Source organism: Pleurodeles waltl, chromosome 6, assembly GCF_031143425.1.
Source record: "Pleurodeles waltl isolate 20211129_DDA chromosome 6, aPleWal1.hap1.20221129, whole genome shotgun sequence".
Taxonomy (NCBI): Eukaryota; Metazoa; Chordata; class Amphibia; order Caudata; family Salamandridae; genus Pleurodeles; species Pleurodeles waltl.
The window spans coordinates 164,349,760-164,373,829 of NC_090445.1; the positions used below are offsets into that span (position 1 = coordinate 164,349,760).

Sequence of the window (24,070 nt, forward strand, 5' to 3'; positions counted from 1 at the left end):
AAAAAAAGTATTTGGTCCCCGAGGTGGTCCATGGGGCCCAGGGTGAATTCCTTGTGGCCCCCCTTTACATTTTTGTACAATAACCTGCGGAGGTAGTGGTTCCTGGGGTGCAGGTATGTCTGTGCGCCCCCTGCATTGTTTTTAAAATGTAGCCCTGAGGAGGTAGTGGTGGTCCCTGGGGCAGGGGGGTCTGTGCAGCCCCCATCTTTATTTATGTTGTTCTGGGGAGGTGGTGGTCCCTGGGCACCGGGGGGTCCATGCAGCCCAGCCACATATATTTTTTTATATTTAATACTGTAGTTTATTTTGCAATAAAGGATCTTAGTTGTATCTTTGCTGTGTTATTTGCCTTCTCATAGTCTAGTGGGGACTCCATCAAAAAAATAATACCATGACTGTAACAAAGGTGGTCATTATGAACATGGCGGATAGCCCGCCGCAGACCATGTTGACGGTCGACAGATGACTGCCATTGGCGGCGGCGGCCATCCCACCATATACCGACGCATGGAGCCTCACCGCTATTGATGGAGGTGAGGCCCGCCATGCTGTCGGTCGGTGGTGGGGGTGGGTGCTGCTCCACCCCCATCGCCACGTCAGTCTATACCCCGCCACAGCTATAATGATGCAGTTATAGGCGTGGCGGTGTATGGAGACGCAGCGATGCCGGTGGAGCAGCATCCAAGGAGACCGTTCCCTCCCGGAGCAGCGCAACAGAAAGGTAAGTGCTGTCCGAGAGGGAAGGGTGTGTGTGTGTGATTGTGTGAGTGCGTGCATGGGGGTGTGCATGAGTGTTTGTGAAGGGGGGATGTGTGTCTGAGTGTATGAATGCGTGTGTGCATGTAGCTGTTTGGGTGCATGAGGATGTGGAGGTTGGGGTTTGACGGGACCTGTATGTAGGGGTGGGTGGGTGGGGGAAGGTGAGTGGGGAGCTGGAAGGCCTCCCTGGAGATTTGGGGGAGGAGGGTTGGGGGGTCGGTTTTTGGGATTCAGGGTATGGAGTGGTTCTAGGGGCTTGAGGGGGTGGGTGAGGATAGTGGCAAGGGAAGGGCTGGCGTGTCACATATAGGTGACAGGAATGAGAATTCCTGTCACCCGTATGCTTTCCAGCATACCCCGCCAGGAAATCCCTGGTGGAAATGGGATCATAATCTGGCCTGGCGGTGGGTGGTAGTGAACTGGCTGTGTTCAGAATATGGTGGTCTGGACCGCCATGCCGTTGGCGGTAATGACCGCCACCACAGACGTGTCGGTCATTACCCCCATGTTCATAATGACCACCATAGCCTCTATCAGATCTGCACAGTCTCTAGGCCGGGGGTCTTCAAACTGGGGAGCGACCACCCCTAAGGGGGCCTCAAATGACCCCAATGGGGGCACCAGGCTCTGCTGATAACAGGGCTTTGTTTTAAGATGAAAAATGAGCAGCAGTAAGCTGCTCTGTAGTGGGCCATTACTAACATGGTTTGCCATTTAATCTTAGCAGGGAGTATATGTCAAAAGGGAAGGGACTCCAAATACTCTTCAAAACTCCCACCCCCACTTTTAATATTCACACTGTGGATACTTTCACATGGTAGTAAGGCCTGCCTGACCAGAATAGTATATTTGGCATTGTGTATTTGATTGCATTTTTAAAACAGTAACACTACTGCAATGTTTCAATAAGTGTAGACATGGTTAAACACTGTCAATCTAACAGAATAATTGTTAAAAATTTTGAGACGGCATGATGATTGTTTTCCACTTGGGGAGGCACGGCATTAAAATGTTTGAAGACTCATGCTCTAGGCTGCCATGACCCCATGATAGAGCCCACTGGTGGGCCAGTGAAGCCCATGCCTGTTTTCCTCACTCTGCAAGCCCATGGAATATATGCATGTGTATGAGGGCCATGAGGTTTGGAAATTATTTAGACTCGCTTCATGGCGACGCTGAGATCCAGGTTATAGAGAGTGCCGGGTAGAGAAGAGCAATGAAGAACTGGTTGAGAAAGAGGTGAGAAAGGAAGCCTCTAAGTGGAAGTCCAGCAGCGAGGAACAGTGCAAGGAGTTAGAGTTTCAGATAAAATAGAATTTTACTTCCTGTAGGTCTTCAAAACAGGAGATGACTTCAAAATGGGGGGCAGGCACCCCTAAGGGGGCCACAGGTGATGCCAGGGGGTCCACCAGGCTCTGGCCAAAAGAAGCATTATGCTGATAACACTGTTTTGTTTCAGTGAGAGGCAATAAGATGCTCTGTAATGGGTCATCACTAACATCTTTTGTCATTTATATCCCGGATGGGAGAAGGTGTCAAAAGGGACAGGGCTTCAAATATTCTTTAAACCCCTCACCCCCATTTCTAATATTCACACTGTGGATACTTTTATACGTCAGTCAAGCCTGCCACATCAGAATAATGTGTTTGGCAATCGTGTTTCAGTGGTTCCCAACCTTTTAATTTCTGTGGACCTCCACTTTATCACTACTGGAACTCGGGGATCCCCACTGAATTATTATTGGAATCCGGGGATACCCCTACTGTGTCATTACTGTAAGCCAGGAACTCAGACCTATGCATTGTCAATGGTTTGAACCGCAAAACAATACACAAAAAATGTAGAAACAAGTAACCCATCAAACACCTACACACATGAAAACATATTTTATTTAATTTGAAACAAATAAAACGAAAAAATGAAAAAAATAAAATGAAAAAGCTTCATTAAATTCAATTAAAGTCACACATCGTACATAGTGTATTGTGTTTGATGCCCCTGCACTGCTGCCATGAATCAATTTGAGAGTACTAATTTAATTTTTAACCTCCAATTTAAAATTCTGACATTTACAGTGCGTTTTTAAATGTAATTGTACATTTAGTCACTTTATAGTCACTCAATTAATCTGTCCTCGGACCACGGATTGGGAACCACTGATGTATTTGATTGCAATTTTAAATCGGTAACAGAACGTCACTGCAATATTTAAATAATTCTAGACATATTTAAACATTCCCAGTTTAATAAAATAATAGTGGGAAAATTTTGAGGGGGCCCCAATGATTTTTTTTCACTGGAGGGGGTGCGGCAATAAATAGTTTGAAGACCATTGCTATACAGTAACAAAGCTATTTTGTTGCCAGTAATTTGCTGTCACCACTAGGTGGTGTTCTAAGTCTACCGTTTTATGTTGCATTTTTGGAAGTACTAACCCTGCCAGCAGCCAACGACTAAACACTATTTAAACATACACGTCAGTTGCCATCCCTGTTATAGACATTTATCCATGCATTCTTTTTCTTTTTATGACATTTGACTGGACTTATCTATGGAACTTCTTGCATTTACCCATAGTATATAAGTCATAAGCATTTATTCTTTGCTTAATTGATTTGACAACTTTGCATTAAATGCTGCAATAACTTGTTACTGGGTATATGTATAGCCAGGATATGAATATCATTTTGAACTCCAGTGTTGTTGAAGACCTTTAGGTGCCTCTCAAAGAGGAAGAACTATGGGCCAGATGTAGCAAGCAGTTTTGCCCATTCTGTGTCTATGGGAAAATGTGTTTGTACATATGGCCCTATGGCTTTTATGGTCTACTCGCATTCTACACCGTTTATAATCTATGTACGAGTATTATCCTACCCAATAACAGTGTGATCGAGGGAATGCTTGAAATAATGTCAGCCACTGGCAACTGCTTCCAGTCCACCGTTTCACCCATTATGCTACTCCCATAAGAGATCAGCCATAAGCAAATCTGTCTTTTTCCAGCTCCAAAAGGTACAGCCCAGCCTGAGGCCATCTCCTCTGAGATGGGAACACAAGCAATCGTAACCGGGTTCAGCCAACTAAGGCCTCATCAGTAAGGTATAGCTTGAGTCCTGTGGCACAGTACTCCACGACCCACAAGCGCAAACGCCATCCTAAAGATTGCTTGAGCTGAGAGGAAGATTTCTTTCACACTGGTATTTTCTGAAAGCTTCAATAGGAGCTTACATTTACCCAAAGCATCCAACAAAGAGATGGCTTCAGAGTTCTATGGGTCATCCTAAAACTACATATGTACACACATGGCTTCAGCTCACACAGGAAAGCAAGAAGCTACAGTTACCAGTGTACAGTTTAAAACCACTAGTAATTAATGTCTGCCACAGGAATATGAATTATGTACAAAGTTGAATTGGTTACCATTGGCCTAGAAGGTGTTTATCACCATCTGTAAATAGTATCATAATTATTTTATCTACAAGTACCTCACTATTGAAATATTGAGGAAAATATATCATTAAAAACATAGTTATAAAAATACACAAATACATTAGCTTAAAGTACAGCAGCACTTGAAAGTCTGAGTTTATGAAATACAACTTTAAATCTCTATATATTATATTTCTTATAATGTATACCCTCTCTTTGTATTTATGTATTTATATATTTATTACTTTACTCCTACTGTAGAAGAAAAAAACTTTGACTCTCTCTAATGCACTACTCTGTCTCACCCTATACCTCTCTCAATATATCCTCTACCTCCACTCTCTGACTCATCGTAAACCTCATTCTACTACTATGATCTCCAAAATAACTCTTTCTGGACTCGTTCCTCCTCTGTCCCTCCTTGGATCAATCCCTCCAAACCTCATTTTACTACTATGATCTCTGAAACAACCCTTTCCAAATTCTTCCCTCATGTAACCCTCCTTTGACTCATACCAAACCTCATTTTATTACAATGAGCTCCCAAATCCATTTCTAGAGTCTCTTCTGCCCTCCATATCTGATTTTACTCATCCCAAACCTCATCTTACTATATCTTACTACTATCATCTTCCAAATCTTCCCTCTTCTACCCTTCCATCATCCTAATTAATCCAACTAACAGACTTGCATATCCACCACTCAAATCCACCACTCAAATTAATGTATATTTCTCCAAACTAATCCACAACTAATCCTATTTGGGTTCTGGAGTAGCGTGTTACTCACTGAAAAGGGCTTTAATGCCTCGTCAGGGGTAGTAAGCACTACATAAAATACAATTACAATTTACAGTAAGCGCGGGAACTATGATTATGCATATCTGTTATACTTAGGACATCTACTGAAACAAAGTGATGGTGAGAACGCTTGAATGATTGCTCTGGCCACATTCCAGTCCATCGTTTTTTCCCCAACATTCCATATGCAAACCATTCTTTGTCCCGCTTCATTAATAACTGCCAGGTCTGGTCCATTGCAGATAATATCTCAAACAACCCAATTTAGTTTTCAGCATACTAGTGTCAAAATGAGCGATCGCCAGTTCTTGCCATTGGTTTGTTGCTTGTCAACGCTACCATGTGAAAGAAAACTCTATGCCTACTCACCTCCCTAGACAGAAATGCACTCTTAAAGCTAAAAAGAGGAAAGTACGTTAGCCATTACCTCTTCCCCATTAAGTGCATGAGCTACAGCGATGGACTTAATTCCTGAAGGCCCCTCCTTAATCCCAGACAACACTAAAGCCTGGCTCACTGAAAAGGGCCCAATATATGAAAGAGGGGCTATGATAGCAAACTATAGCATAACAAAGGCATGAATTATCATTGAAGAGGGATGCTTGTATAGCTATGGGCATTTTGTAGCAAAGCAACTCTTTGAACAGGTTGATAAACCCTGCCAATCTACAACCCCAGCATTGCCTTGGAAAGCAAGGTTTTGGAGATTATTCAGAACTGACGAGCACACTTGTAACAATTACCAGTGCCTACCATCCTGACCCATGCTCTTACGAACCCCTTGTGTAAATTCCTGCATGTACTGAATTGTTCTTGCATTATGTGCTCTCGTTTCTATTATGCTTACGATATGAAATATCTGAATACCAAGCCACTTTACGATCCACAAAATGGTGAGAAATGTTTGAAGAGATCTCTGAAGACAATTGGCAAATGTGTGATTGAAAATATACAAGCAGTCATTAGCAGCCTCCATGACTTAATCCACACTCTTCATTGATAACATAATCCTCTCAGGTTGTATATGATTTAATAAATAACTGGATTAATAGAATAATAGTTTTAATTAACTGTTTTATCAAATGTTTCAAGAAAAGTGGCATTTACCATTTTGTAGTAACTAAGTCAGGGAATGTCTTTTTTTAATTGTCTTTTATAAGTTAGTTTCTTAAAATTGTAAATATATCTTGAAATTGAATAAATGTGTTAGCTTGTTAATTTTTGTCTACATTTTTTGCACAGATCCGTTTCTTTTCACTGCCTTCCCTTAACAAATACCGACACTGGATGAGTTGCACTTTTTTAGGTTGGATCCTACCAGATCGCACATTTGTCTGGGTATTAAAGACTTTTTGGTGATATTCCGAAAACTGACCTAATAATGCATTGCGCCCATTGCTTACCATTGGCTTTGTGGTTTGTAATTCACATTTGCTTGCTTTCTATTTGCTGGCTTCATTAGTTTCAGGCTGTCCAGCATGTCCTAGTCCCATCCTGTGGAGCATAGCCTGTTCACTGTGTTCTTCCATGAAGGCTCACTTTCTGTAAACAAACTTAAATTTTTGTTCTTATCTTGTCACATTTGTGCGCATTCAAAGACAGAGGCCAAATGTCAGGCTCTGTCGTCCATGGAGTTTGGTGTTTTTTGTTCTTTTGCTGACTTCAAAGTGATAAACGATATCTAACAATCTAGAGGTGGGAAAAGAAAGGCTTTTTCATAGCACACAATACAATTAAATGGCTGCAGATGAGTGAGTTTTTCAAATATTTCAGAATATATTAGTATTAGGAAAGTAAGAGAGAGTTGGGTCATAGAATTTTGATCTCTTGAATCACGCCCTAAACCAAGATGGGGTAAGGAGTTTTAATTTAAAAGTTTTTTAGTAAATCAGTATTAATGTTTTTAAGTGTTCTTCAGTTTTATGTTCTATTTAGTTTCGTTCTGACTGTATTCCTCAGATTCTTTTCTATTGAATGGGTCTACAATTACTTGATTTCTGAGAAGGGGGTTCCTAATATGTTGTTTTTCTTTGAACTTGCATACTACTTACTAATTGACATCTCAGAGACTTGCCAGCGCAGGACAAAGTCAGTTCTCAAACTGCTGGGGAAGTTCAGAGGAAAAAGCCAGTCCAGAAGATATGTTATTACACTGCCCATTACTGAAACTTTACTGATGTGATACAAATAAATCAGTAAATAGCACTGTAGCTACCTGTGGCAACCTAGCCACCAAAACCTGTTACAGGTAACCACAACTCCATGCACCCTACACTTTATGCTCCCACTTTTCCCGCTATGTACCGGACCTAAAAGAAAACTGTGGCATTTTTCGGTGCAGTGCAGGATACATGCATCAACCCCTAGATGCCCAAAGTAGGCCAACTTACAGCATATTCTGAAATGCTGTTGTCAGATGAATACTTCCTAACTTCGTGGTTGAATACTAACATTTCTTAAGAAAGACAGTGGACATTTTGTATTTTAAAATACTTTGAGACAATACATTGATCATTCTTCTGCCTATGCTTAAATTGCACAGTTTAAAGCACTAGTTCCGAACTGTGTGCAGAATCACTACAATAAGCGCCTGTGCAGGCGGGCAGGGATAGCATATAGGGTAAGGTTAACAGGTGATCCCATTCCAGAGGGACATTGATTCCAATCCTGGCTTTTTGTCACCCAAATAATTGCATTCTGGAAGTTGTAGTCATGATATAATCAATTGATCTGATCTGGCTTACACAATCACACTATTAGGAAGTAGGGCTCACACTGTTAGGAAATAGGAACATTAATATAATTAATTGTATTTCATGTCAATTTCCTACGATTTGATCTTGGTCACGTTATGTCATCATGAAGCCATTTACAGTTTTGGAAGCAAAATGTCATAAAGTAAGCCCACACCATATTCACTCTACACATCAGACATTGGTTACTTTCAGCTTGCTTCTGGTGCCCTAGCGGTACACTGCGCCACAGGAACGTCATTTTTTATTTTAGGCCCCAGTGGCTCAGTGTGCCGGCCCATATCTACAAGGCCATGGAAAGCCACCTTGTGTGTTGCATTGCTGTGGGTGTTCCCATGCAACACCCATGAAATGTGACAGAATCTGACGCATTCCCAGATTTACATGTCTGGTAATGCGTCAGATTCCTATGCCACAAGGGGTGGCGTTAAAGTGGTGCAACGGAGAGAAACATTATTTCTCCCTGTTTTTTCCTCTTTAATTGTGTGCTACATTCTACAGCACATATAGAAAGAGGAAAACACCATTAATGATTGTTTATGTGCAGGAAGATGTCCCTTCCTGCACACAAACAATCATCCCTGCAGTGCAGGCACCCTTGCACCATTGTGCAAAGGTGCCTACAGTGGCGCTAGGCAGCAAATGTTTGCACCATGTGCAGGGGACAAGAACAGGAATGCGCCGTATCATATAGATCCAGCGCTTTCCTGCCTTATGTTTTGACACAGGGCGGCACAGCAAAAAGACTTGCGGCACTGACCTGCACCAAAACTTAGTAAATGAGGCACAGAGTTTGGCACTAAACCATCCATACCATGGGTACACACCATTTTTAGGATGCTATGTTCACTGCTTAATGTGTAAAATAATAAGTGCTGGGTCACAAAGTTTTGTTCAGAAGTCCACAGTGGATGCTATTGGAGGTCGGGTGCTGAATACCAGGTTTGCGGAATCCACTTCATGCCTTTTGAATTCACCGCCAGACACTCCCTGACCCTTTATCTCTCTCTTGCAGCTTCTTTTTCATCCCTGATTTTCCCCTTGTCACCTTCTCTTCCTACTTCTTTCAAAGCATTTTGAGGAAAAATAAGGGCCCATACCAGACAATGAATGCTGGTGGGCCCCATCTGCAACCACAGGCTTAAAATAAGCACTGACTATTTTCTAACGAAAAAAAAATCCCATTTGTTTGCCTTTTATTGTCTATGTTGATTTTCTTATTTGTGAAATCAATAAACCCATTAAAAAGAAAACTAAGCCATATCTTTACTAACAAAACCAGCGTTCTTTCGTAGGTACTGGATTTGAGACATTGAATGATTCTCGATTGCTGAGTGCAAACACTGCACCAAGCAGAGCCTCTCACTCTGCCATCTGATGCAATCTCTCTCTCCCTGCCTGCCGTTGAGGCAGGCGCATTGCTGACAGTGGATTCAGGCCTCTCAGTGGAGCAGGCACTGCTGTCAAACCTCCAGAGAGCAGTAAATCACTGACCATTCTGCAGGCTGCATGCACTACCTCCCCACTCCTACTGTGGTCCGCCGGGGGGCATCCTTTCGTCTGCCTCCAGTGCTCAGTCCCCGGCTGAGTGATGGTTGGGGTAGTGGTATGTGGCTTGGTGCAAATGGCTGTGGCTCTTCTTCCTGGCTTTGATGCTCTGGTGCTCCTGCACCCCTTGTTTCTCGTGCATGTTGTGCTGCCTGTGGTGTGTGTGCTTGTTGAGGTTGAGGTTGGGGCGTGGATTTACCGCTCTGGTACATCCTCCTTGGTATGTATTTTCAGCCATTCAGAGGAGGTAGCTGAGCTGTTGATTCTCAGGGAACTAATGGCCAGATGTATCATTCTTCACAATAGTGATTACCTAATTGCGATTTTTAGTGAATAACAATTAAGTAATCGCTATTGGAATGTATGAAACTCCAGGAGTTTCATACTAAGATTCGCATGGGCTAGCAAATGGACCTACCTCATTAATATTCATGAGGCAGGTCACAATTTGCGAGCCATTGCGAATGGCTACAATCACAGGGATGGTGGCCTGCTGGGCTCAGCAGACCACCATGTCTGTGACTGCTTTTCAATAAAGCAATCCTTTCTTTTTTTAAATGCAGCCCGTTTTCCTTAGAGGAAAACAGGATGCGTTTAAAAATGAAAAATGAAAAGTTTTCATTTTTTAAGAGTAGGCAGTGGTCCTTGGACCACTGCCTGCTCTTACAAAACAATTTTGCATGCATTCACAAAGGGGAAGGAGTTCCTTGGGGACCCCTTCCGCTTTGAGAATGAGTTACCACCAATTTAAAATTGGTAGTAACTGTGATTGTTTTGCGCCCACATTCATGGTCACAAAACAATCATACATACCTCTGCGATTCGGTATTAGGAAAGGACGCCTTTGACATGCCCCTTCCTAATACTGAATCGGTATGTAGTTGCATATTGGACTTGTTACATACCAAAATGCATTCTTGCGATTGCAAAAATGTTTGCTACATCTGGCCCTAAGACCGTCCCCACAGACTTTTCCGGCCTCGGATGGCAAATTTTGCGACACAAAATGCAAAATTTGCGACCCCAAAATTTGCTATATTTTTGCGGCAGACAGAAACATGTGCCTTTGCCCTTCCACTGTCACTACTGGAGCCTCTGACAGGTCACAGTCTGTGCCCCGGCAGAGTATCTAGCAGCAGCGCTCCTAGGAACAGTAGGGTGTCTGATGCCAGAGAGATATAGCTAAATATGAAAACGCTCTCTCTAGCACCCGACAACTACTATTCAAAGGTGTACATGGCAGCACGGACCCAGGGGACTCAAAGGGGTGAGAAAAGTGGCATGATAAGTGTCCTGGGGATTTTGGTGGGAGGGGTGTTTTGGCCACTGGAGAGAGGAGGCACAGGAGGGGTTGGATGTGGCTAGCAGCCACACTTTGGGTTCGAGCAATGACTTAAAGAAATGTGCACTTGTTTAATATATAACTAGTGCTGGTGCAAACAGCTGCAATGCAGGTTGAGTTTGCACTATATAAGGTTGAAAAAATAGTGAAAGGGCAGCAGGTCCCATGAAACAAAGGGAAGCGCAGAGGGAGATGGCCTGGGGAGACAGGTAGGAAGGTAAAGAGCTGGGTGCAGCCTGCAGCACAGCAGGCCCTCAGCATATTTAAGGGATTAACAGGCAGGCGACAGGGGAATTTAACACCTCTTCTGCCAGCTACTCTGTTGCTCCCACTCCTTTTATTGGTTTCAGCGCAGAGCTAATAAAAGGAGTATCATCCTCATTTTAGGGGCGAGCGCAGAGCGCTCTGTCCCTCATCTAATTTCTCTTGAGGGGGATTTTAACCATGCCCATGTTACCTCAGTCACTTTCATTGGTTCGTGGGCTTGCCTTTTCAAATCCGCGTGTCTTCCTTTGTGAAAGGCATGCATGCGTCATGCCTTTTCCGGTGTTTAGCCCTCCTCGAGAGCACCGGTAAACTACTGGAAGCATACGAGGCTCCATACTTTCTGTATGGGTTCTGGACTACTTTTTCTCTTTATTTTGCAGCGTGATCGCGCTCATTTTTTTTTTTTTGTTTCGTTTAATGTGTCAAGAAAAGCCCGGTTAGGAGTTTACAATGCTAATAGCTCTAACTCGCTGTAAAGCGAGACCTGTTGCATTGCAAATGCTTGTTTTTTAGAGTAACAGTTTTTGAGGATACGTTTGCAAAAAGCATGGAATTTTTACAAAATTGCAGATTTCATAACTTTTTTTTGCTAATTTGCTAAAAATTGCGTTATCGTGGGGGAGGTGGGGGGTGGGAATGGGTTGCTAAGGGGAGCCCTCAATTCTACAACATGAAGTGACCATCTCACCAGCGAATTCTCAAGATGGCAGTACTGACATGGCATACGTATAATTTTGATATTGAGGCATTAGCTACGGTTTCATGTACAAATATATTTTTCTGCATTGATAATATGAAGCTTTATATATAATAAAGAAGCATTTTGCATCAGAATACATTGTATCGGATATTGGTGTTTGGCTTCAAGAATTCATAACATGGTATAGTAAGTGAGGTCATTGTACCCATATTCAATATAATTTGCAGACACAATTTTTCTTTATGTGATTTACATGTTTCCTTGGTTTTTGCTGTCCTAATTAATACAGGAGCCCTTTTGGTGACTTGAAGTGCTGACATGTTTGCCAGTATGAATGTGCCCTAGCAGTGGGCAGCCTGCAGTTTTAAACGAGCGAGCCTGGTGCTTTGTGGCACTTTTGATGCACATACTGTGATACCATCTGTATAAGGGCATTGCAATTACACACTTCCTTGTTGTGTCCTGAGGAGGCCAGACCTAGTATGGCTGAATCCCTTTGTCCATCCATAAGGAGGCATACACCAAGAATGTGGAAACTATGAATTATTTTTCTGATAGTCACTAGGAATCTGGGAGAGCAGGTTACCTGCCTAGATTGTGGTTTCTTTTCCAGCATGTGGACTTCCTTGAGACAGGTCACGCTCTAGAAAGTGGTCGTCCGATTATGTCAACTTTGATACTAAGAGTGAAAATTCACTTTTGCATTATCAAAATATGTGAAACATTACCCTAGTATGATGTGATATTATACCTGGATAAAGGGACATGGACTGGACATTCCAGGGTGGGGATGCCCTGCAAAGTTTGGGAAACTTGAGTGTATTCACAGTCTTCTCCCAAACCCTTCAACTCTGGAACCAGACACAGATTTACCCCCATTCAGGCATGAGTAAATTCCTTTCTATGGTTGGAAGGAGCAGGATATATCACCAAAGGTGTTGGAAGTGTTCAAGAGGGTGTTCTTCTATTAGACAAAATATTTGTTTCTTGTAGATAAGATAGGCAATTACAGTAATGGAAAGGTGTTTACACATGCACAGGTATACACTAGTACATTTATTGGGGAAATGTCTTACCAGCAAGTAACCTGTTGAAGGTTTGTTGGAGTACTCTTGGGAATATTTGTAAGAATTGTTCATGAATCAGCAGCCATGTGAGGGGATAGCCTGAGTGGTGCAGAGCTGTGTTCGTTTTAAAACCACACAGTGTAGTTTCATTCATACAAGTAGGAAAACAGGCCCAGCGGACTCACACACATCTTAATCATGCTTTACGTAAGTGGTACTTGCACAGGGCAGACATACCTCTCCATGGGGATGTGGGACTCCCACACCACTTCACTAAGAGTCCAACTAACTACAACTCCTAGACACCCATTCGCAACTTGGATGCCCCTGCAGGGTCAGCATGCACCCCGGGGGGTATCTATGCGCCATCCCTGATACAGACGGAGCAAACTTGCATAGCCTTGGTGTTCACAAAGCAAATTATAAATCTGCACTCATTAGAGTACTGTTCATTATGGGTGCAGATTTACGATTTGCCCCCAGTGACAAAACTCAGCAGTAATGGAAAGCGTATGTCAGTTGCAGCTTTCCAGGCATGCGACTGAGCGAGTTATGTGATTTAAAAAAAAAAATTTAGTTATCTATTTTTCTAGTGCTTCATTTTACATATTGCACAGTTACACATGGTGCAAAGGCAGCCTGCTAGGCAAATCCACACTTTTTTTTTTTTTCCACAGCGAAAATATTTTCCCGATGGATAACCACATTTCCCTAAGTCCTACCAGACCTGAGAGTGAATAATTCCTTTTCTACAGAAGAATAGTAGTCGTTTCAACTCTTTACTGGCAAAAAACTCAAACCATTTCGAGGATGGGAAAGGGTTTATTAGGAGTCTGTGAATGGACGTAAATCATTAGTTTCTGGAAGTTCACAAACTTACAAGGCAAACCACGTTTTGATCCGCCCCTTGCATGGGAATCACTAATACATATTTCTACATGTTTGCAGCAGTGACCTACACAGTAATAACACGATTTACACATGCCAGGAATTCTTTTGTGGACAGATGTCAGGCATAACTAGAGCCATTTATGACGGTAAATGTAGGTTTATGGCTGTAAATGTTTTTGTGAAGGGGGCCCCAAGTGCTTCATCTGTGCTTGCGGTTACAGGTGAGGGACACCAGCACTCATGATCAGGGATCTGGACGTAGTTTTCATCTTTACACATTGACTGCAAGCAAGAGAGAGACAAAAAGGAGGGATAGAAAGATTGGAAAACAGAGACAAAGTAGAGAGAATGAAGTATAGGTTGGGGAACGAAAGAGACATGAGGTGGAATTAGAACTAGACATCCCTGCTATTCAGAAACCTCAACTTTCTATAGCACCTGTGGTAGGCTTTTATGAAACCTTTAGGCCACCGCCTTAAGCGTCTTGTAAACCTTCTAGCTGTCACTGCGGGTCTAGGAGAAGAGCAAGGGTTGAAAACTAACAATGTAAAGAGGGCTGTTGAAGCCCAGGCTCTGCCTTTGTGGTCCTCCAGACCCTGGGTCGGAAGGACAATACCAGGGGTACCAAAGGACAACCTAGGAGGAGCATCTTGTTCACCCCTGGCCTGGGCACTGAGACTGGCCTATCAGCCACATCTGCTTCACCTCCTCTTGTTGCTGATATACTTGGGAGGGCTGGCAGTTTTTGACACCACAGGCTTCCTGTTATTACTCTTCTGCTCCACTACGTGGTTCACACCGCAGGTGATTGTACTGTCCCGGGGAGGGCTCAGTGCTGACTTTGTGCTGGTGGTTTCCGGTGCTTAGCACCGGCACTTATTAAACAGGGCCGCGGCTATTGAATATTTCTCCCCTGTGCGATGGGCCCAGTAATTATTAAAAATACATGCACCTACCTGCCCTGTCCTCCTCCTTCAGTTCATATACCTGTTCTGCAATTCACAGGCATTGTCTTCATTTCATGGTGCGGTCAGAACACTGTTAGTATGCTGTGTCCCCCTTTGTCTGGCCGTGGATTCAAGTGGCATGAGGTAGATTTAAGACCACGCAGCATGGTACTCGGCGCGCCGATGTTGCAACCAGTTTCTGAGCAGCGCTTTGAGCACCAGCACTTATTATTCTACAAATTAAGCACTGGGTGGGCTTCTTTACTTGTATTACTGCAGTCTGTTATATACAAGATCTTTAAACATTCTCGATGCTTGGGTATTGGATTCCTGGAAGTTCGCACTTTATGAAAATCATTTTTCAGCCAATGGATGTATCAGGTGTGTTTTTTCGATTTCCATCCACAACACCTCTGATTTCATTGTTGAATACAATTTATTTTTAAAGACACAATTGCCTGCCGCAAAGTTTCATACATATCAGATTGTGAAGACCATACTTCCCAACCCGGCAGTATTTTTCATGCCTGCTCAGGGCAGACGTGAAAATGACCCACCCATTTTAATCAATGGCCCTCCCTGTGCTTTGCTGCTCTATTTTCAATTTTTTTGACGCTAGTGCAGCAAAGCGCCACAATAGTGTAAAAAATGTTGACGCTATTGCCCTAATGACTGGCATGATATTGTTAGGTGGTGGCAGGGATGACGCAAGAAAAGTGGCACATCAGTATTGATGTGCCACTTTCTTGTAAATATGCCCCTTAGAACTGTTGGTAGGTGGGTGGGCTAAAGATTCACCAAATTATGTCATGAGCCAAAGGCCTACATCTTTATCTTTATTGGTCTATGTTATTTTCATTGACTTTAATACTTTGTCTTCACATCATACCAACTAATCAATACTGGGTCTGGAGGGATTCATTTTGGCTCAAGTCAAACGTAGAGAATTGCACCATTGTGCCAAGAGCCTATAGGCCTAGATTTGTGCTTTCTGAAAGCAGAAAAGTACAATACAACATCCTCCTCGTTATCCTTCAAAGATGATGTTCCCACAACTAGAGTACCTTTCCACACTTCACCAGCACTGCCTATTGATATATTAGTAGCCCATCCCCATTACCCCTCCACTACGTAAGTGGCCATCTAGATTGCTTATCCACCCCTCTCAACCAATGCCGCTCTTTTATGAGGTTACCTTTTCAGGGTGCCTGATGACAGTGCCACAGCAATACTATCTGCTGTTTGGGGATCCCTATTTTATCTGTTCCCACTGCCATGCCAGTGCCCTTTGCTGTTTAAGTGCTCCTTTAAGTGCTTCCATATTGCCATGTCAGTGCCCGTCTCCAATGTAAGTACCCCTATATTTCCAGACCACACAGCTGCTCATGCCCCTTAAGAATGTAAAGATGCCCCAATATTGTTACTTGTGCAATTCTGTAGGTAATTAGATATCTAGGTTTCTTGTACTCTATGCCACAACAATTGTGTGTATGTATGCAACAAGCTGTTCATCCATTCTGCCTTTTCTTGAAATTAAATAAGACCCAAAATATGCAGTGTGCTTAAGAAAAAGTATAGTGATGCAATTTATTGGGATGGAAAAGTCCTCCACATTGTAATGGACATGCACCCCTTCCTTGGGTGCCCAACTATATTGATGTCTGATTTTTGTTATTATGGACAAACACAGATCACGCTTGTGCACCATGACATGGGCCTGTCCCACAGATTGTGGTCTTCTTGGACCGGGAAGGGTACCTAAAGTGCACCCTTCATGGTGGTGGAAGACTGCTGTCTTCACCAGGAGTTAAGCAGCACAGGTGCTATGGTTGCAGCATACCATGTAGTGATCATTAGAAGTGAACACATCCTTTATAAACTGTATCACTGGAGTAAGGCCTACACTCTCAATTTTAAAGTTCCGCTTCTGTGTGCTTAACTCACCCTTGGCCTACATCAGTTTGGTGTTAAGTGCTACGCAGTGCAGAAGTGGTCTGTTTGCGCTGGGCGTATGTGTGCCTTGGTAGGGTACACTAAAGGGATAATGCAGTACTGAGCCGTGAATACAAGGTGAGTGCATGTGCTGGGTGTATATGTGCCTCTGAGTGGTAAAGTACATGAAGGGTGTAGAGCTATGCAGTGCATACAGGTTTAATGCATGTGCTGGGTGTATGTATATCTCTGAGTGGTACAGTACATAAAGGGCTCAGTGTTTCCATAATAAATGCATGTGCTGGACACATGTGTACCTATAAGTGGTACAGTACATGAAGGATACAGTGCTGTGCATGTTGTATGCATGCACTGGGTGTTTGTGTGCCTGTGGATGGCACAATAAATGGAGGTCCCTGGGTTCCATTTTGGGAGACCCATGCCTGTATGGGAAAACATGGAGAAGAGGTAGAAAAATCCCACTAGATAGATTACTGTATTGCTGTGTTCTTGTAAACTGAGTGGCACAAACACTGAGGAGGGGAGAGCCAGGCTTTCCCTGTACACTTCAAAGGGCGCTCTTTGATTCAGTGAGAGGTCACAAGAAAGGGGCCTCGGCACATATCAGGAAGGATTTGAGGCTAATAAGAGAATCACAAAGAGTAGTGTTGGGACCCTGGGCTAACTCTTTGATGCACATATCACTGTGGCTGACATCCAGGTGTGAACCATACTCACTTCTCTGGCCTGTTTTGTGGGACTATCACCTCTAGAATCACGTAGGCTATAAAAGGCTGCTTTTCAAGAGGAAGAGAGAGCAGAGGGGTGGGTGCTTCAATAGAAGGAGACCTGGACATAAAGACTGAGACTCTATATCACATTTGGTGTCTGGAAATGGCCTATAAGATGGGGAGGGCAGGGCAGGGACCCCTCCGTGGTCCCCGTCACTGGCTTTCCCCCGTCTTTTCATGGTGCCATGAAAAGGCTGGCGGAAAGTGGGCTTGTAATCAGCCAGGCAGTGCTAAGTTCAGTGCCACCCTGACTGGTTACAAGCCCAGCAGTCAGGAACCACGTTCCTGGCGGGACGGCAGTCTTTAGGCGGGTTTGCTTGCCAATGTGGTACTGTGGCGATCAGACCGCCACAGCTAGCAGTCCAACTGCCACCACAGGGGTGGCAGTCCTAGGACCACCAGCCTCGTAATGAGGTCGTTTGTCTCTGCCCTTCATCCTGCTGGAGCCAGTCTGTGGAACAGGCTTTATCTGCAGAGTGATTTCATTGTAGGAAATCTGTGGCACACTTAGGGCCTCATTAAGAGGCTAGTGGTCATGAGACCGCCAGCCTCGCAGTGGCGGTTGGACCGCCTCACTCCAGGCAGTCCGACCGCCACATTACGACCCTGGCGGACAGACCCCGGGGGACCGCCGTCCCCACCAGAAACCTGGTCCCTGATGGGCTGATGGTGGTCTGAGTTGTGGTCAGCTACGGTGCTGCTGCACTCAGCGCCGCTGTGCTGATTACAACTCATGGACCCCACCATGAAAAGGCTGGCAGAAAGCCAGTGCAGGATGCCCCCCTGCCCAGCATCTTCGGAATGTGCACTGTCTGCTTTGCAGACAGTGCGCACTCTGAGGGTGTCTGGTTTGCTACGATATTGGCCTTGACTCCCTTACGGTAGCCAAGACCAATACCATAGCACTGTTCCACCCTGGTCAGCCCGGTGGGATCGTCTTAATACAATGTTCTCGCCAGTCAGCTCTGCTGGAATATTGTAATATGAGTCCCTTACTGAGGTGCGAGCATTTGCCGGTCATTATCTTGGGGGTCTGTCTTCCATGGTACAGAGGTGATGTGTGAGCATTCTGTGCCCTAGTAAATGCTGGACAAACATTTGGTAGTAAAACAACTAAAAGGCAGGCATTCTGTGGTTTTATGCATTGCCACATAACCATTACCACAAGCAATAAATGCTGTCATCAGAGGGTCTCTTTAAAAAGTTAGTGACTTAGACATAGCAGTGGCACATGATTTCTGATATGCATATTCTCTTATGTATTAATAGTGATGTTACTGATGATCGTACCAATATGTGAGTTAGTTACCTGGCACACAGCGAGAGAAAAATAACTATTCGTGCCAGTGGAAGTCAAAGCAGTTCTGGTTGCAGAAGACCTAGGGTTTAATCGTCAAGTTGCCAAATTGACCACAATTGTGTCGTCTCCAGCAAATGGCTTAATCATCCTGATTCTCTTCTATATTTATTTATCTGATATACTGAAAGCATCTAAACACACATGCTTCCACACCCACATAATAACTGAGTGTTGACTATTTTCAAGCAGTATCCTCGACCTTTTCAGTGGTATGACCTTGGTCAGACTATTGAAAAGGGGCCACTCCAAGCACGATTTTCAAGGGAGCCAATAATTTTCTGATTTGTTGTAAATGTTTCCCATTGGATATCCTGAATGGATATCAGATTTGACAATGGTTTTAAAATGCCAGAGAATACAATACTTGGATACTATAGAAAACAACAAGTACACTGTAGCAATTCATGCTTCTGTATAAGTAACAGATAGCCCAGTTAAATGCCTGTTTCCAAATGAGGAAGGCACTAGTAGCAAAAACAGCCAGAGATAATAAACATTAAAGGTTAGACTTAGGAAGATCAAAGATTGGGTGTTGCCAAATGAAAAGTAGTATATACATTTCATAGCAGAGCATTTTTAGGGTACTCATGGTAGCTGTCTCGCCTTTAAGTTAGTTGTGGGCCACAGAATGTACCTCTTTCAGATATAATGCAATAAATTATGTGAGCAACTACATGAATTCTGCAGGACCTCATAATGTTTGAAATCTTCTAGTGAAAAGTGATGCAGCACGGCGTGCCATTCCTCTCACCTCTAGTACCCTCCTGTCGTATGTTGTTAATGTGTAAGGTATACTCTTGCAATTTATATGCAAGGTTCTGATCACACCCTACACCCCGAACTAAATAAAAACAGTCTCTTGATGGAACTACATACTGAGGCTTAGGCATAGGTTCACACCTCATGTGTTGGCTGCTCAAGAGCAAAATGTTGATGGTACAGGTGGCCCAAAATAGGGTTAGTGCTTGCACCTTTGTCATCTAATTTCTGTTTGTCAGATCTTCCTTTTACCTTGAATTGCATTGAAACCTTATCTTCAATAATCTTCAATAATTCTAGTGACAGCAATTTCAGAACTTCGGTTTGCCGATTATTTGATATTATTGTTGCAAACTTGAATTGTGTAATGACACTCAAAAAGTGAGCTGTTTGCTTCAAAGAAAACCATGAATTACAAAGTGGTAACCCTGTGTACCTCAGAACCTGGGTATTGGATAAAATGTTACTATAATGGGTTCCATCAGGGGAAAGAAACATTACTTTCAATAGTGTATAATTTGTCTTATAATGTAGACATGTCAATAAATGATTTCAAACACACACAAGTTTGATTGCCTTCAGATATTATCATTCATATAGCAAGGTTACAGAAACATAATTTAAGTAAGGCTGACTTAAAAAGTGAGCTGATCATGCAGCGTTATCAGGATTAAGGGAGGAGCCCATACTAGTATGGTGACAGCGAGGGACGCACCTTGGTGTAAGTGTGACCACAGGGATCCCTTAGCCCTTCCTCATTGGACCCATATGACCCCTAATTAGGGTATTCAAAGGACCCAGGAATGTAGGGTGGTGACAGGGGTTAGACCATCAACATAATGACATATACATATGCTCCCAGCGGATCTGATGTCCGTCCTGATGAATGCCATAGACTTGGTTGTGCCACTAGGCAGAAACAAGTTGACAGTTTAGTTGGGCTAGGGTACTAGTTCCCTGCTTCTCCACACCTAGTTTATTTAATACCAAGTGGTACCCTATATATTAAAAGGCAGGCCTGGGTCACCACATTAGATTTCAATCATATCATTCATGCATCCTGAAGTATTACTAAGTGGCTCCCTGATAGGGTGTAGGCCCACTCTCCATCAAACTGTAAACTTCGCATTTGTATAGCACACTACTCACCCATTAGGGTCTCAAGGTACTGTACACATACTGCTGTGGAACCCCTCGTGGCTTTTCCCTGTGAGGTGCCCACTCCTGGACAGCCCCAGCGTGAAGCCAGGCATCCAAGTGCTGTGAGGGCCTTGTAGAGATTAAGCAAGCTATTGCCCAGAGTTACAGAGTGGGACCCATTAATTAGATTAGGCACCTAGGTGAGAATTATCTAGTCCAAGGGAATTGAGCCCAAGACCCGCCAAGGTGGGGAATTGAAACCTGGTCCTGAGCCAGATCTCTGCATCAGAAGTCTGCCGCTCTAACCATTGTGCCACACTTCTCCACTTGGGTCCGATGATAAAGCGTGAAACCTGGTGGTGTGTGAGAACATAACTTCACACTTTTGTTTGAGTCTAGGAGTAGGCTGGAAATTAAGAACATTTACAAAATGTGGTAAACTATAAATTGATATGTGTGCATACTTAAACAGAATGCAGCTTTTGGACAGACCTTCCAGCAATTTACAACTGTGGTTTAGTTGGCTCTTGGCATTGGCTAAGAGCTCCGTCCATCAGCCCAGGGCATTTCAGAGGTGTGAACAACTGAGAAATATTACCTCTCCTCTTTTTGGCACACACCCTGGCTGCCCCACCACCACTCGTCTGTTTCTCTTTACTGCTCCCAGTCCTCTGTCCATCCCTTTCCCACTCTGATACGTCCCAACCCTTCCCCGATCTGCCCCTCATTTTTCCAGGTCCCAGCAGCACCAGCCATTTTGAAATGTTTTTTCTTATGTTCTATAATGGCCGCCATGTGGAGGCATTCCTGCGTATGCGAGCATGCCCTGTATGTAGAGCACCAATTTAAACATCCATTTGAAAAGCCAATAAGTTGGCATTCACCTTATAAATGTGAGACCTATTGGCTATGCCAAAGCTTGTTTTGTTTGCGTCTATGCTGAGTATTTGTACCTCTTTCGCACTATACGTGTTTTTTTAGGGTCGAGCCTGCGTTGCATGCGCATGCGTATCGCAGCGAGACGCTTTAGTATTTAGAAAAGGGCTCGGAGCCCTGTCGACGTCACATCAGTGTTTTTCATTGGTTCGTGGGCTTGCCTAATAAAATCTGCTTGCTTTCATTAGTCGAAGGCATGCATAGGTCATGCCTTTTCCGGTGGCTAGCCCTCCTCCAGCGCATGGACCAAGTACAGAAAACATGCGAGGCTCGCTGTTTTCTGTCAGGCTCGTGGACTACTTTTTCTCTAATTTACTAGCGCGATTTCGCTTGGCAGAAGTTGAGCGCTTTACATACTTAATTGCACTTTTTCGGGTTACGTACATAAATGCACTTTTGCCGATAGGTGAAAAGTCGGGTTAGGAGTTCACAAAGCTATCAGCTCTAACATGAGCAAACGCGAGACCCGTTGCATTGCAAATGCTTGTGTTTTGGTGTACCTACTATAAAAATACATTGAACTGAAGAGAAGAGACGGAATTCTGTTAACTAAATGAGTCCAATATTATGATGACACAGTTCTAAGGTTAGAGCACCCTCCTAACCAATGAAACAGGTATTTAATAGATAAACATGAACCCAAAATATAAAACCATACTCTGGCACACAGGGGGGTGTCAAACTCACAACCTGTATTTCAAGTCTTTGAAAGCTACTCAGCAGTTTGTGAATTCCACGAGTAATTGTTGATTTCTGGGAGCGATACGTACGGCAGATGTGAACAATTAGGCATGGACCTTTCCTTCTTCTTTTCTTCACTAATAAAATAGAAAAAATCCCGTCTTCAGTACCCTGTGAGCTTCCAAATGTTGCTGCCTCTTTCCCACCCAGGAGCAGCACTAGCTCATTTTGGGTAGATTTACACGTGCTTTTTGGTGGGTACGGCTATGCTAAAAGATGTAAGCAATCGCATTCCTCCAACTTTGTGGGAGTTTCATGCATTTGAATCAGCAGACATTGCTAACCCTACCCAGAATCCCACCCATATTCCTAAACTTACGACTGTGGATGATCCATTATATGAGTAGATTTATCCCAGCAGTAACTTTAGAAGTTCTGTCTTCAGGAGAAACTCTGCACAGAACTCACAGAGCTGTTCATATTCACAGTGCCTTGTGTGAGTAGATTATCCAGTCATTTGTTTCTTGCATTCTGGTACTCGGGTGTAACAACTTTGAAATGTGCTACTTACCTGTACATGAGCAACTATTAAAAGAGGAAGCAGCTCCTGTTCCCAGACTATTTATGTGCTTTAAAATTCTATTCTGGAATGTTTTGTTTGTGATGTAATTTTACTTTTGAATGAGCTGCCTTGGAGTGGCATTAAAAGGTATTGATGAATAATGATACCCTCCGGTCTTGTAATGAAATTCAAATTAAACACTGGACTTGATGAGCTATTCACATATGCCCCGATACTGATTCCGTCAATCAGAAGCTGGGAAATGTTTTTGTGCACCTAAGAGGTTCTTAAAGTACACCGATCGAGTCCCCCGAATTAACCATTCATCAGTTACTGAAGATCAAGGTAATTTCTATTTAAAGCACAGCCACAGTATTAGATCTCATTTCCAAGGTCACTTTGTAGTCCTCGATGTTAAAGAAAGAAACATTTTATGTATTTAAATTAAACAATAGCAAATTCCCTCCTAATTTATATCCTAAACAAATCATAATATTTATCCTTTGATGTTGCAAGAAAGAAAATAGATAAAGAAAAAGGGACAGAGAGAGAAGAGATAAAGAGAGTGTGAGAGAAACAAATAAAGAGGGCGATAGTGTGAAAGGGGTACACGGAGGAAGAAAGAGAGAAGACAGTGAGGGTTGGAGAAAGAAACTGACTAAGCAAAAGGCTAGAAATTCAGCAGAGGACGGCGAGAGAAAAGGGTCAATTTATCAATTATTCATGTCTCAATTTTTTTTTTTTTTAATCTTTGCAATTTTTGTGTACTTTATCAAGTGCCTATTTTCTCCAAGTCTCACACCCTTGCCTTTAATTCTACACACCATACTTAATTAAAACGGACACATTAATGAACTTCAAAGCTGCATAATGTGTATTTTATTTTGATGATTTTTAAAATTTTGTACGTCATCCCCTCCGCTTCCAAAACAAACATCCATCCAAGCATCGCCTGTGAGACATTTTTGTAATCCAATGCGTTAAGTTCCCTTTAAACAATCATAACTCATGGTACTCGATGAAATCTATGACTAAAAACAGGAGTGCGCTGTTACGTCTGATGGAGACGGGATGAGTCAGTTGTCGCTCAGATGGGTACTTACCGCCGTGCTTGGCTCGGTTTCACTCTCCATCACTCAGAGCAGACGGGCCCAGGTTTCAGTGCTGCCTCGCTGTTCTCACTGACTGCACTCAGGGCAGTGCTGGCGCTCGGGTTACAGTGCCACGAGAGGGGAGAGGAAGGGGGGTGTTTTCAGATTATTTTTGTGGTCACTTTTTTTCTTTTTACTACAACGGCAAATGCCCACTCAGAGGCTGCTGTTCTTGAAAAGCATCGAAGGAAGCATTTTAGAGCATTTTACATTTTTGCTCATTTGCATAGTTTGGCATGTTGTTCAATTTCTTA

General features: G+C 43.2%; 1 protein-coding gene across 1 annotated transcript in view; it reads right to left on the reverse strand.

Annotated features, from left to right (window-relative positions):
- The window catches only part of CCR10 (C-C motif chemokine receptor 10), a 98,796-nt gene extending 74,945 nt beyond the window's left edge, over positions 1-23,851 (reverse strand). Inside the window, exon 1 of the mRNA XM_069237721.1 lies at positions 23,769-23,851. Coding sequence (XP_069093822.1) covers positions 23,769-23,798 — 30 coding nt within the window. The 5' untranslated portion in view covers positions 23,799-23,851. The remainder of the gene's footprint in view (positions 1-23,768) is intronic.
- Between the last annotated feature and the right edge of the window lie 219 nt (positions 23,852-24,070).